Source organism: Myotis brandtii, unplaced genomic scaffold, assembly GCF_000412655.1.
Source record: "Myotis brandtii unplaced genomic scaffold, ASM41265v1 scaffold1076, whole genome shotgun sequence".
In the NCBI taxonomy this organism is placed as follows: Eukaryota; Metazoa; Chordata; class Mammalia; order Chiroptera; family Vespertilionidae; genus Myotis; species Myotis brandtii.
In genome coordinates, this window is record NW_005353663.1 from 1,607,121 (window position 1) to 1,621,556 (window position 14,436).

General features: G+C 41.0%; 1 protein-coding gene across 1 annotated transcript in view; it reads right to left on the minus strand.

Annotated features, from left to right (window-relative positions):
* The window catches only part of SRFBP1 (serum response factor binding protein 1), a 79,323-nt gene extending 65,844 nt beyond the window's left edge, over positions 1–13,479 (minus strand). The window contains exon 1 of the mRNA XM_005857131.2: positions 13,382–13,479. Coding sequence (XP_005857193.1) covers positions 13,382–13,417 — 36 coding nt within the window. The 5' untranslated portion in view covers positions 13,418–13,479. The remainder of the gene's footprint in view (positions 1–13,381) is intronic.
* Between the last annotated feature and the right edge of the window lie 957 nt (positions 13,480–14,436).

Here is a 14,436-nt window from a genome sequence, read left to right on the forward strand (position 1 = left end):
GAGAGGCCTCCTGGCCTGGGATCAGCGGAGCCTGATGGATCCCTGTGTGTTTATGCACCCTGGGGGTTCAGAGGTCCTGTCCTAGGCAGAGGCCTATGGCAAAATTTTCGACTCCGAGAAGCAGCCTACGGGCTGGAAGGCGGCTCCTCTGACCTCAGTGCTGGAGAAGACCATTAAGCAGAAAACTAAAGAAACCGATTTTACATCATTTCCCAGGTGTAGAACAGTTGGCATGTAAGCCCCTGACCAGTGCCCAGCCTCTCCTCTGTCAGTCTATCTCACTCTTAGGTACCATGTTCTTTGTTCTGTCTTAACTGCAACTCATTTTTAAACTAGATTGCTTTTAAAAGAAGACTAAATAAAGTTTCCCTTAAGTTATTTAGGTGGTGCTGGGGCTGCTGGGGCTGCTGGAGGCCTGATAGAAGACACAAACACGCAACGGGGGGCCTGTACTCAGCAGCCCTAAGGCCCGCCACCTTGGTGCTGGGGCTGCTGGGGGTATCAGAGACACAAACCCGCAGGCCCGGCACCCAGCAGACCCAAGGCCTTCGTGGCAGCACTAAGGAGCAGCAAGCCAAGCGGTAGGAAGCAGCAAGCAGGTGGGCAGTAACAAGGGAGGGGTCCCGGACTGCAAGAGGGCACATGCTGGGCTAAGGGACCCCCCACCCATCCCCAGTGCATGAATTTCGTGCACCGGGCCTCTAGTCCTATATAATAAAAGGCTAATATGCAAATCAACCAAATGGCGGAATGACCGGTTGCTATGACGCAGACTGACCACCAGGGGGCAGACGCTCAATGCAGGAGCTTCCCCCTGGTGGTCAGTACTCTCCCACAGGGGAAGCGCAGCTCAGCCAGAAGCCGGACTCACAGCTGGTGAGCGCAGAGGTGGTGGCGGGGGGCCCCCCCACCCCCAGGTGCACAAATTTTATGGACTGAGCCTCTAGTAAGAAATAATCGTACACATATCTCATGTTAATCTTTTAACTGTTTTGAATCTCATCCTTTCTGCCATCCTAGAATCCTCACTATACATTATTCCTTTCTAGAATTGTCAATCTCTTTACTGGATTATTCCCATTGATTTTTATCATGCTTGAGTCATTTTCACTAAAAATAAGACAAACAAAACATCCTCACTACAAAGTTCATGAGGAGCACCCTCTGTCTTCAACTGCCTCAGAGCCAAGCTTTGAGAGATGTTCAAAGTCATTATCACCATTTTCATGCCACATAATTCCAGTTTGTGGTGTCTAAGACACCAATGATCTCTAAATGACCCTGAATACAACAGGAAATTTTCAGACTTCATTTTACTTGAAATCTCAAAAGCATCTAACACTGTTCACCACTTCCTCCTTCTTGAAACACTTTTCCAAGTGTTTACATGACCCATGACAGAATACTCTCCTGGTTTTCCTTCTGCCCCTCTAGCCTCTCCATTCTGGTCTTTGAAGACTCATCCACCATTTCATGTCATGAAGTGTTCCAAGTTTAAAGGTCAGTCCTAAGCCAGCTGTACTTTTCACCATCCATTTTTGGCCCTAAGTGATCTTATTGTGTGAATATTTTTTCAATTTGCCACCTAAACAAAGATGACTCAAAAATTTATACCTTCAACTGAGATATAACTTTCAGCTCCAGACCCAAGTGTGCAACTGCCTACTCAATAGCTCCTTTGGAGTAGCTTAAAATCACTTCCACCTCACACTGGAACCCATGTTCTTCATCCCCAACTGGATCCCTTTTTTGGTGTTTCATGTTTCAAGGAATAGAACAATCTTTTCATTATAAACCTAGGGCTCACTATAGATAGCTCTCACTTCTAAATCTCTCACAATAAATCTATTACCAAGTCCTGTTAATTTTATCTCCTAATTATCTCTCAAATTGTACCACTTTTTCTATCTTGACCTCACCTAGCTATCCCGGTTGAGTTTGGTAACTCATTTCCCCACTCTTGCCCCTCTCCAGTTTCCGAAACTCAGTCAGAATACATTATTAGCCCTAGCCGGCTTGGCTCAGTGGATGGAGCGTCGGCCTGCAGACTTAAGGGTCCCAGTTTCGATTCCTGCCAGGGGCACATGCCTGGGTTGCGGGCTCGATCTCCGGTGGGGTGCGTGCAGGAGGCAGCCGATCAGTGATTCTCTCTCATCATTGACGTTTCTATCTCTCTCCCTCTCCTTTCCTCTCTGAAACCAATAAATATATTTTTAAAAAAAAATACATTATTAACACAGAGATGTCATGCCATACCTTCCTTTCACTCTCTTCAATGGTTTCCAATTGCTTAGGATGGCCACATGGGCTCTTTTTGAGTCCTCTGTCTTCACCATGCTCACATCTACCAGCAAGTCTTCACATTTACTGTTTCCTCTGGTAGATATGCTCTTTCTCCCCAAGTCAGCTTGTTAGCATCAGATCCTTCTGATTTTTAGCCTATTTGTCATTTCCCAGTAAAGTCATTTTTTGGGCTCCCTGAGTCAAAATTCCCAATTATAAGTACTTAGAGTACATATAAAACTTATCATGAAAATATAATTTAATTTTAATACTTTATTTTTAATCTGATGATATTTAATGTGTCGTTCTCCCAGTAAGTTATCAATTGAATGAAGGTCAAGTATCTTGTTTTACTCAACATTATATCTTAACACCTAAGATAGTGGGTGACATACAGTTAAGTGTATTCAATAAATATTTGTTAAATAAATGACCAGAAAGGTAGAAACAGTCGCTTGTTCATTCACCATTTCAAAAGAATAGTATAGTAACAGAATGCAGAGCAATCAGGTTTCTTTTCCACTAGATAGATAGGTTAACCTCTTTGGAATCTGTTTCAAAGTTAGGTCTATTTAGAAAAAAGTCATCCTATATAATAAAGAGCTAATATGCAAATGGTCATCACGCCCTCATGCCCTCTGAGCTCGCGAGAGGAATGAGGACCAGCCAGGCACAAATGAGCTCGCGAGAGAGGAATGGGGACCAGCCAGGCACAAATGAGCTCACGAGAGAGGAATGGGCACCAGCCAGGCACAAATGAGCTCACGAGAAAGGAATGGGGACCATCCAGGCTGCGGCCCGGGAGAGGGACAAGCCTCCTGCCCCACAGTCCTGGGCGCCTGTGGCTGCAGCCTGGATGAAGCCGCCCACTCACGGTCCCCTGCGGCTGCAGCCGGCCCGGGTCCTGGGTGCCTGCAGCCAGATAGAGGGAGGAAAGCCCGGGTCCCGGGTGCCTGCAACTGGCCGGAGGAGGGAATTCTGGGTCCCGGGTATGGGGCAAGGCAGAGGCAGTTAGGGGCGATCAGGCCAGCAGGAGAGCAGTTAGGGGCGATCAGGCTGGTAGGAGAGCAGTTAGGGGTGATCAGGCAGGCAGGTTTTGCAAGCAGTTAGGAGCCAGCAGTCCCAGATTGTGAGACGCAGTCGGACATCCCCTGAGGAGTACTGGACTGGAGAGGGTGCAGGCCGGGCTGAGGGAACCCCCCCTCATGCACAAATTTTGTGCACTGGGCCTCTAGTCCTATATAATAAAAGGCCAATATGCAAATTGACCAAACGGCGAAACGACTGGTCACTATGATGCACACTGCCCACCAGGGGGCAGATGCTCAATGCAGGAGCTGCCCACTGGTGGTCAGTGCACTCCCACAGGGGGAGTGCCACTCAGCCAGAAGCCCTGAGCCAGGCTCAAGGCTGGCGAGTGCAGCGGCAGTAGCAGGAGCCTCTCCCACCTCTGTGGCAGCGCTAAGGATGTCCAACTGCTGGATTGGGAGCAGGCCTAAGCCATCAGTCAGACATCCCTCCGAGGGCTCCTGGAGAGATAGAGGGCGCAGGCTGGGCTGAGAGACCCACCCCCCAGAGTGCACGAATTTCATGCACTGGGCCTCTAGTACTTACATAAATGAAAAGCCATTTAGACTAGGTTTAAGTGGGGGGAAAAGCGCAGCATAATAGGGTTAGTAATACATTTTTTGCAAGTTAAGTCATTCATAAATAAATTAATAACAAGTGATAAATTTTGCCTTAAAATATATTAGCAAATGTTTCTAATTGCTGTACCCTGCAGGTGCATGAGATTATATACCATTTGCTAACCACTGTTAGCCAAACTTAACTAATAAGCAGTGGGCAGAGTTGGTCCTCGGTTACATTCCAATCATGGGAAAGCTAGACTCCAATTTTAAAATTCCAATTTAAGAAGTACTATGTTTGTCATTACTACATAAGGGAATCTAAAAGCAAAGGGAATGCTTCATGTACTTAGTTTCATGCCAATGTCAAAAAATACTTTTCTAAGTTAACTTTCTCAGCATTCATGTACAATAGGAAGAATATTTAACAGGTTTATTTTTTTAAAAAAAGCACATTCACTTTATGTAAAAATTTAATTATACTTTTATTTTTCTCACAACTGCTTACCTAAAGCACTTAGCTTTCTCAAAGTATTTAAACTTATTTTTGAAAAACTGATGAACAGCTACCAATAGACTTTTAGTTAGAATTTCAAGGGGTGCCAAATCATTTGGCACCTAGAAATTATGATGCTGGTTGATAGATAATGCTGAAGTTAACAAAAAGGACTAAAACAACCAATATCATTAGATAGCTGGAAAGTTCACTTTGATGAATTCTCCAACCAAAAGCAAATAGAACTTTCATAGTTAGAAATGCAATAAGAGTATGATACTGTCTGTAAAGGAAAGGATAGAAATGTGAGCAAAGAGGCATAGAAATGGAAACGAAATGTGCTGACAGAAGAAACAACATGAAAGAAAAGTGGAAAGAGTTTGAAGACAGAAACTGAAGGACAAATTGGAAGGTCATGATCATCAAGACTGAGAAGCCTAAACTAAAGTGCTTCCAAGCAGCAAAATAAATTTAATATAATCTCCAAGAGCAGTTGAAAAAGAGTTAACACATCACACACACACACACACACGCTGAAAGTGAGGTGTCACCTAGAACCTAGACTTACAGATGCCTCAGTTAACCTGGTAAAATCTGAACATAGTAATGTAACATGGATCTCCCTTTGGACAGACAGTACAAAAATATGACCTAAAATAAATTAAGTGGAAAGCTAATATAACTACTTGCAAAAAGACCATGTAAGCATATGGGGAAAAACAACATAAACACAGGAAAGGGAACCATGAAAGCAAAAGCTGGAAGTGTCCAACTCAAGAAAATTCCAAATTGTACTGGAATAACTCAATTATAAGGACAGATGTATCATAGCCCAATACTGAATCATGCAATTAAAATCTTTTCTATGGTTCTATATTCCAAGCAGCCAATGTAGATCAAATAGACAAAAAAAAAAAATATATGCTTACAATGTGAGCATTACTGTCTACATTAGATATAATTCTTAATAAACAGGCTTTCTCCTTAATATAGCCTCCAATAAGCTTATGGTTAATGCAAATTTGCTTTGAGAGATTGAGCTATACTTTCGGGATGATAACAGCAAGTTTCTGATCTACAAAGCTCAGAGCAAACTTTGGTCCACAACATAAATACTACTTTGGGTTGATTTTTTTGCATTTGAATGCTTTTATTGAAAATTTAAAGTAGGTGTTTAAATAATAATATTTCCATTTTAAAAAATTATTTTCCAATTATAGCTGGCATACAATATTGTTTCAAATGTACAACGTAGTGATTAGTGATTTATATGCCTTATGAAGTAATCACCCCAGAAAGTCTAAGTATTCATCTAACATCATAGTTATTACAATATTATTGACTATATTCCCTATGCTGTACTTTACATTCCTGTGATTATTTTTATAACTGGCAATTTGGATAGGGGATGGCGGTGTGAATTGACTCTTCATTGACTATCTGCTAGCCAGTCAACTAGCCAGCTTCTTTTTGATAATGCATTGAGTTTGCCATTTATCTGAATTAACCTGTAACAAAAACCCATGGTTAGTATAAAACCATTACTCCAAGAGCTAGTATTGTTCTAAGGGAGCTTTCAGTGCTAAGAAAACTGAGTATATCTGTGTTTCTTACAATACATTAAAACTTCTGAAAAAAGCAACAACTTCTGCTTATTCGTTACTAATTTATCGGACTGACAAAGACAAAAAACTAGGATAACACATTCTTCAGTGAGGCTGTGAGGAAGCAGGCACTCTCATACATTGCTGGTAGGAATTCAAATTGGTATACTCCTTCCAGAGGAAACTTTAGCAATACCTAACAAAAGCCTACTTCTAGGAATCTAGGTAGAAGATACACCCCCAGCAATAGCAAAAGGTTATGCATAAGTCTATTTATTGCAGCATTCTTTTTGTTTGTTTGTTTTTGTTAATCCTCACCCCAGGAAATTTTTCCCATTGCTTTTCAAGAGAGTGAGTGGGGAGAGGGGGCAAAGACAGAGAGATAGAGAGATAGAAATAGAGATAGAGGGAGAGAAAGAGAAAGAGAGAGAGAGAAACTGATGTGGAAGATAGATACAAATCAATTGGTTCCCTCCTGCATGCCCCAACAGGGGCTGGGGATTGAACCCCTGACCCTTCAGTGCTTGATTGAGGTGACACTCTAGCCACTGAGAAACACCTGCCAGGGCTCACTGAAGCATTCTTACAAAACGTTACATAAGAGATAAAATATTATATAAGGTATACACAATGTAGTATTTTAAACCAATGTGAAAGATTTGCATGTATCATGGATAAACCTTGAAAATGTTTGGCGAAAAAACTAACTTTTAGAGTGATATGCATATGATATCACATACAAAGTTTAAAAATATACAACACAATACTATTCACTGGATATAAGCATGGGTATATATGTTACTAAAATTATAAAAGCTATGGATGAGAAAATAACACACTACGAGTAATAATTACTTCTGAGGTTGAAAATACAGTGGGTAGAACGAGGCAGTCTAATATGGCAAAATACTGACATTTGCTAAACATAGGAAGTAGATTACAAGGACATTTGTTAGATCATTTTCCATATATTTGAACGATTTCATGGTTAACAAAATTAATTATGGTTTTATATGGAGGACTTCTTATTTGGCCATTATTATTGAATTATATTTCTTTTTATTTCTAATGACCAACAATGTAAAAATTCTAGAATGCTTGGTAATTATCTACCACTTAATCATTACTGAGAATATGCTGCCACCTAGCAAAACTTCCCAGAATAGTTTAAAAACAAAGCAGAAAATGATTCCCTTCTTATGGATGGATTCTATTCACTATTTCAGTAAAAATTCTTTAAAAGTACTACACACTAAATTATGAAATAGCAGTTTTGCAACATCAAAAGCACAAACATAGTTTTTGACAGTCTTATCTTTTACAATACATGGAGGCAAACCATTTGTTCTCTGGCATATTAGCTTCTATGTTTATTATCTTATAGGAAATGGAAAGCAACTTTCAAACAGGCTTGTTGGTAATCTGCAATCAAGAAAAACGTGACAGTTTTATATAAAAGCCCCTGGCCCTAGTATGAAATTAAAGTATCCTGACTATTTTATATATCACTGCTACCAAAGAAACAGACGACTGAAGCAAACTCAGCTCTAGTTTTGCATATCCATTACTCTGGTGTGGCAGGGTGGCTGACTGAGCGGCAGCCTATGAACCAGGAAGCACATGCCGGGGTTGCAGACTCGATCCCCAGTAGGGGGAGTGCAGGAGGCAATCAATGATTCTCTCTCATCATTGATGTTTCTATCTCTCCATCTCCCCTCCTCTCTGAAATCAATAAAAATATTAAAAAAACAAAAACAACAGCATGTTGTTTTCAACTGTGCATCCTTTCTCTAGTTCTAGTAAAAAGGGAGGAAAAGTCTTACATGTAGGAGATCCTGCCCCACATGTAAATATTAGACTCAGGTTGAGCTATCCATACTTCCATGTGTCCAACACATATATACTTGTAACTATCTGTAGACAAGGTACTATGCTAGAGGTTAGGGAAGTTCTATAAGTCAGTCCACATAAAGTAATGGTGAATATAAAGCATGCATTAAATAATTATAAGATGAAATAAAAAGTGATAGTTTATTATTTTAAAAAGGTAAAATTTTTACATTACTTCAGAAGAATAAATGTATTTTAAGGACCTAGAGTCAGAAAATATTCTGTAAATGTTAGCCTAAATTTATCCTTGGAATTTTTTAAAAGAATGGAATTATTAAGGGTAGAAGACATTGAAAGTTAGAGTAATAGGTACCTCTGGAGGCAGGTTTTTAAGACACTTTGGGTACTTAAATATACTTTAACTTTTTAAAAGAAAAACCATAATAAAAAATTACAATACAAGTAATTCAATCAAATAAATCACAGATATGAGTGCCTGTAGAGGGCCCCCTGGGAATGCACATGGATGACCTTTAAATTAATGTCAGCTGAGTCCGAGGTGACTGGCAGGGCCATCTCCCGGAAAAACAGCCTCCCAAAATGTTGGAGACTGTTATCAGTACTGATATCTTATCTTTATCCATGTGCTGGGAATAAGGAATGAATCGACCTACCCAGGTCTTGATATGCTAAATCCTGTCCTTGTGCCAGGAATGAGGAATGAATAGGACCTGGGTACACCCAAAATTCCTTTGACCTTAAACCTCCCCTTTGGAAGTAAATAAATGCGCTGTGTTGTCTGTGGTGGGTGTGACTGTCCCTCCATCAGAGTGGCAGCCCCCCACCTGGCCCCAGCTTGTCTCTATTTCTGTGTCTGGTCTCGTTTTTTCTTTATTTTCTAATCCCCAGCTCCTCCGCTCAGGAACCTGTCGTTTTCCCGTGCGGGTCGCGGGAAACAGAAACAGCTCACCACAAGTGCCAACATTCTAAAGATAATACCAGAACTTTATAGATGAATGCCTAAGGACTCTTTTCCCTTCAGAGACAGGCATACAAACACAAAATTACACATAATTTCTGGCAGTTAGAGGATCCCTGAAATACATTCTTGGATCTCAGTTAAGGAGAGCTAATTTAAGTTACTAAGGATCATAAAAATGATGCTTCAAATTCTCATTCAACAGATAGGTACTGAGGATATGATAGTGAACAAAAACTTAGGTGGAGGGAATAGAAAGCTCTCTCACATTCACATACACACTAAGCAACTATTGCAAGCTTACTTCTAAAATGAGGTAAAATGGTTCTACAAGAGCTTATAAAAGGGGTAATGAAGGTCAAGAATGCTTTCCCTGAAAAAGTATGAAATGGACTAATGAGAGAAACAGTTAAAAGCAAAAGCATAGGCTATGTAGATGCTGTGCTAAATCAGGGGTGGGGAATGTCTGGCCCAAAAGCCGTACAAAGACAGTGAAATCATTCAATCTGGTCCTGCCAAGGTATTAGGGGTGAGTTAATTAAATGTTTAACCAAATATAGCAGGCTAATTTTTAAGCTGATAATTTTGGATGGCTCTCAAATGATGTTGTTATAAATATCCAAATGACCCTTGGCAAAAAAATGGTTCCCCACCCCTGGATAGATGGTGGAGGAAGGCCAGTGTAGTTGAAGTAAAGAGACAGAGGTGGGGGTGTTGGGGTGGGGAGTGGTATAATAGAAGATGGAGAGATTGGCTTTATTTAGATAGGTCTTGACCAAAAGCAATGGGAAAATCATCAAATAGGTTCTAAGCAAGGGAGTCACATGATTAATTTTGTTTTGAAGAGAATACTTCAGCTGCATTAAAGGGAGTGACAAGGTAAGATTTATGTTTTGAAGAGAGCACTCCAGCTGCACTACAGAGATGAGATTGGAGGGAAAGAGGAATCACAGGTAAGTAGCTGGGATAGTACAGTAGTGCTGGTGGGAGATATAACATGGACTAGGATAGGGGTAGTAATGAAAAAGATCTGAAAGATAACAGTGAATTTGAACTTTTTTTTCAGGTACATTTCTTCTTTGGAAGAGTTAATTCATTTACTTTACCAATTTTCTATGAGATGGTTCCTCCTAATTTTCTTGAGGTATTTTACAGTAATGGCATTAGCCATTTATCTGTCATATTTGCCCTAGTTCTTTTCCTAATTGGTTTTGTCTCCCTCCCCTCTTTAGGATGTTTTTCAAATTTTATGCAGACAAATCTCTATTTGCTTTTCCCTTTGCAGTTTTCCTCCCATTAAGATTATACCATCATGTCTACTTTCCCCCCCCCCCCCACCTTCATATTAGAACATGTAAGATTTACTTTACTAGGTGTACCAGTTAATAATGCGGATTTTTCTCAATAGATGAAGTTACATATATGTTAACATATATGCGATTTGATATGTATGCTATTTTGTTGTATTCACAGCAAGTTTCAAAACTTCATATGTCAAATTTGCTGAAAGTGTTAACGTCATAGATATTTCTACGCTTAAAAATGTTGAATTTTGTGCAAAAAAAAGAATATTTGCAGGAAGTTTTAATTCATTACTTTATTTTGAAGAAAAAGTTATCGTATACTTTGGGAAGCTTATGGTGAACATGCTGCATCTCAAGATACTTGTGGCCCTAACCGGTTTGGCTCAGTGGATAGAGCGTCCGCCTGCAGACTGAAGGGTCCCAGGTTCGATTCTGGTCAAGGGCATGTACCTTGGTTGCGGGCACATCCCCAGTAGGAGGTGTCAGGAGGCAGCTGATCGATGTTTCTCTCTCATTGATGTTTCTAACTCTCTATCCCTGTCCCTTCCTCTCTGTAAAAAATCAATAAAATATATTTTTTAAAAAAGATACTTGTGAACGCTGGTTTAAATGCTTTAAAAGTGATGATTTCGATGTGAAAGACAAAGAACATCCAGGTCAACTGAAAAAGTGTGAAGACCAACAATTACATGCATTAGTGGATGAAGATGTGTGTCAAACTCAAAAACAACTTGCAGAAAGATTAAACGTTGCTCAGCAAACAATTTCCAATCATTTACAAGCAATGGGAAAGATTTTAAAAGAAGAAAAATGGGTGCTACATCAACTGAACGAAAGACAAATGGAAAATCGAAAAGTCATCAGTAAAATGCTTCAACGGCACAAAAGAAAGTCATTTTTGTGTCGAATTGTGACTGGCGATGAAAAGTGGATTTATTTTGAGAATCCCAAATGCACAAAATCATGGGTTGATCCAAGTCAACCATCAACATCGACTGTAAGGCCAAATCACTTCGAAAAGAAGACAATGCTCTGTGTTTGGTGGGATCAGGAAGGTGTGGTGTATTATGAGATTCTAAAACCAGGTGAAACCGTTAATACTGGTCACTACCGACAACAAATAATCAACTTGAACCATGCTTTGATCGTGAAACGACCAGAATGTGCCAGAAGACACAGCAAAGTAATTTTGCTTCATGATGATGCACCATCACACACTTCAAAACCAGTTAAAGACGTTAAAAGATCTTGCCTGGTTAGTATTAACCCACCGGCTATATTCACCAGACCTTGCTCCTTCTGATTACCACTTGTTATGATCGATGGCACATGCACTTTCTGAGCAGCACTTCAAAACGTATGAAGAAGTGGAAAATTGGGTCTCTGAATGGTTTGCCTCAAAACAAGAAAAGTTCTATTGGGACGGTATCCACAAATTACCTGAAAGATGGGGGAAATGTGTAGCTAGCGATGGACATTACTTTGAATAAAGCACTTTTGATGTTTCTCTTGAAATGATCGTGTTTTCTTTGATTACAAAATCCGCCATTATTAACCGGAACACCTAGTAGTGTGAGAATGTAAGCTTCCAATTTGTCATCCATTTAGTCATCCAGCAAACAATTATAGAGCACATATGTTGTAGGTGATAGACATACACACAAAAAGAGAGAAACAGGTAAACAGGTGTTTTCAAAGTAGAAAGCACTCTAGTTGCACAGAGAATGGATACTTAGCCCAGATTGAGGTGAATCAGTGAAGACTTCCTAAAGGTCAAAATTTATTTGGAAGAGGCCTGGAAATGAGCTCAATGGAAAAAAGAAAGAGCCTTAAATGAGGAGTGGCATATGTCATTACTACTCTCAGAGTAATTTCAAAATTGAGCAGGAACTCACTAGTACTTCCAGTGAACTCCCATTAGATCTTTTATACCCCATAGTTAACCTAATGCAAAAAAGCCCACTAAATGTTTTCTGGAACTAACACAAGCTTATCATGTTGATAAATATCCGCGGAGCATCTTTAATATTTCCCTCTCTAATAAATCCTGTACTCCACTGCCAAATGAAACCCTGATTTATTGGCCTGGCAGTAAGGAAGTAATATATTTCAGTTTCATTTCCTACTTCATCCCACAAGGTCTCATCAACGGAGAGTTTCTATCCCTACACCACTCAAGCGGTTTCCTACTACCATCCCTTTTCTGCTTATACTGGTCCATCTGTCTGGAATGCCTTCTTCCCCTTCATTGAATCACTGACCTGAAATTCCTGCATAAGATTCTTAAATCCCAAGAACAAATACTGCACTCACTTCACTTTGCCTTTTCTGGAAACTTTTCTGTACTAACAGTTTTCCTGGGCATTATTCTGAATCATAGGTGAGTTTTCCTACCTGGTGTAAGTTGCTTGAAAATAGAAAGTGTCTTACACAACGGTGTAATATAAACAGTGAGCAGCTTACAGCAGACACATGTATCCACTGAATAAAGAAGTTAAAGAACTATCTTTGCTGTAGCTGTGAGATCCTAATTTGAACCTTGCTTTTCCAGCTTAAGTTTAATCTTCAGATGATTTATAACTCCCTGGAATAGAAGCAAAAACTGTAAAGAGAAGAGTGGCAGAAACGGTAGCCTAGTGAGCACGCTATGGTGATGCAGGCAAATGTTTGATGAGACGGGAATTAGCACGGGCGAAGAAGAATTGGGGGCCACAAGTATAAACAGCTCTTAAAGTTTTGCTGTAAATGAAAGCAAAGAAATGGGGCTTTCTCTGAAGGAGGAAATGAGGTACCGAGCATACATCCTCATAAAAGATATGACCTCATACAGGGTCAGCAATTTCTCAGGAGACGCTACATAAGGTAGGTAACGTGTACCGGGAGTTTACTGATTGTCAGGCACTGTGCAAACACTTTACGTATTCCAGTTAATTTAATCCTCACAACCTTGTACTATACTGTTTAGTTGTACAGAGGAGGGCACTGGATATATATATACATCCCCGAAGTCCCACAGACACGAGTTCCTGGGTCCAGACGTCAGGGATACGTCTCTAGCTTCAGCCACCTAGAAACCTGAAGCGGAGTTACCGCTGCATCCGCCGAGTTCCGGACACCAGCCCGGGCCCCGCTGCAGGCTCCTCTCCGCACTTCCCATCGTCACCCCGGCCAGACCACGCGCCTTTCAGAGAAACGCAGAAGATCCCTTCGAGGGCCCTCAAGGTCATCCCCACAGGCCCCCAGACCTCGGTGCTCACCTCGTTATTGAGGTTCAGGGTCCCAGGCTGGGCCATGGTTGATCTAGGAAGCGGATCCGCAGAGGCACGTGAACTCAGTCCGCCTTTAGCGTCGGCGTCACCACGCCCCCTCAACGGTGGCCTCTTTGGCCCAAAACTCCTCAGTCGTGTGCGCGAACCAACGCTTGAATCAATGGGACACAGCCGCTGAGACAGGACAACTTCCGGAGCAGAGGGCTACGCGCCGGAATTGCGCGTTCCTATGGAAACCAGGCGTGAGCGGTGGCCCCTGGGCGCTCTGCGATCTGTTTGTAAAGGAATTTTTCAAGATGCTGGTTTTATTTTATTCACTTGTAGACTGGGCCCGCATTGTAAGGACCTTAGTCTTTTTTGTCCCAGTGCAGGTGAGAGAGCTTTTTTGAAAGCATCACTTGAATCACTAGGTTTTGCTCCGAATTTTTATTTATCTAGTACATGTGAAGATTCTTGCACGCCTTATTAGATACAACTTTTTGTTTCAGCCGCACATTATAAGTTAGGCATGAACATGTTTTTCCTGCACACTGTAAGAAAGTTTAATTAGATAATGAACGTGTAAAGCAAAACCAGGACACACATTTGCCGCCGCCTGTGGGAATGGGTATTTTAAAGTATTAGCCTGCAGGCAGAGGAGACTTGAGGGAGTGAGTATGAATTAGGTAATATATTGATTAATACTTAACACCCGGATTGCTGAGCGTAACATGAATCAAGTTCTGGGACACATGATCTCCAAAATAGTAGCAAATCCAATTAGATAAAAACAATTATTCTTATCTTACAGATGTGGAAACTGGAGGACTCCAGGGCTGGTTGCAATCTGCGGAGCCCAGTACAAAATGAAAATGCAGAACCCCTCATCCAAAAAGTAGGAAAAAGTTTCTTTCCTGGTTTATTGGCCTGTCATATATTTCTTATTGGTATTTAGTCTGTTGCTCCCTCAATCACAGGAATACTGGTGGGGCTAGCGCACTCCCTCACAGGTGCCTAGGAGCCCTGCCCCAGCAATCAGGGAGGGGTGCCTGCGCTGGGCATAG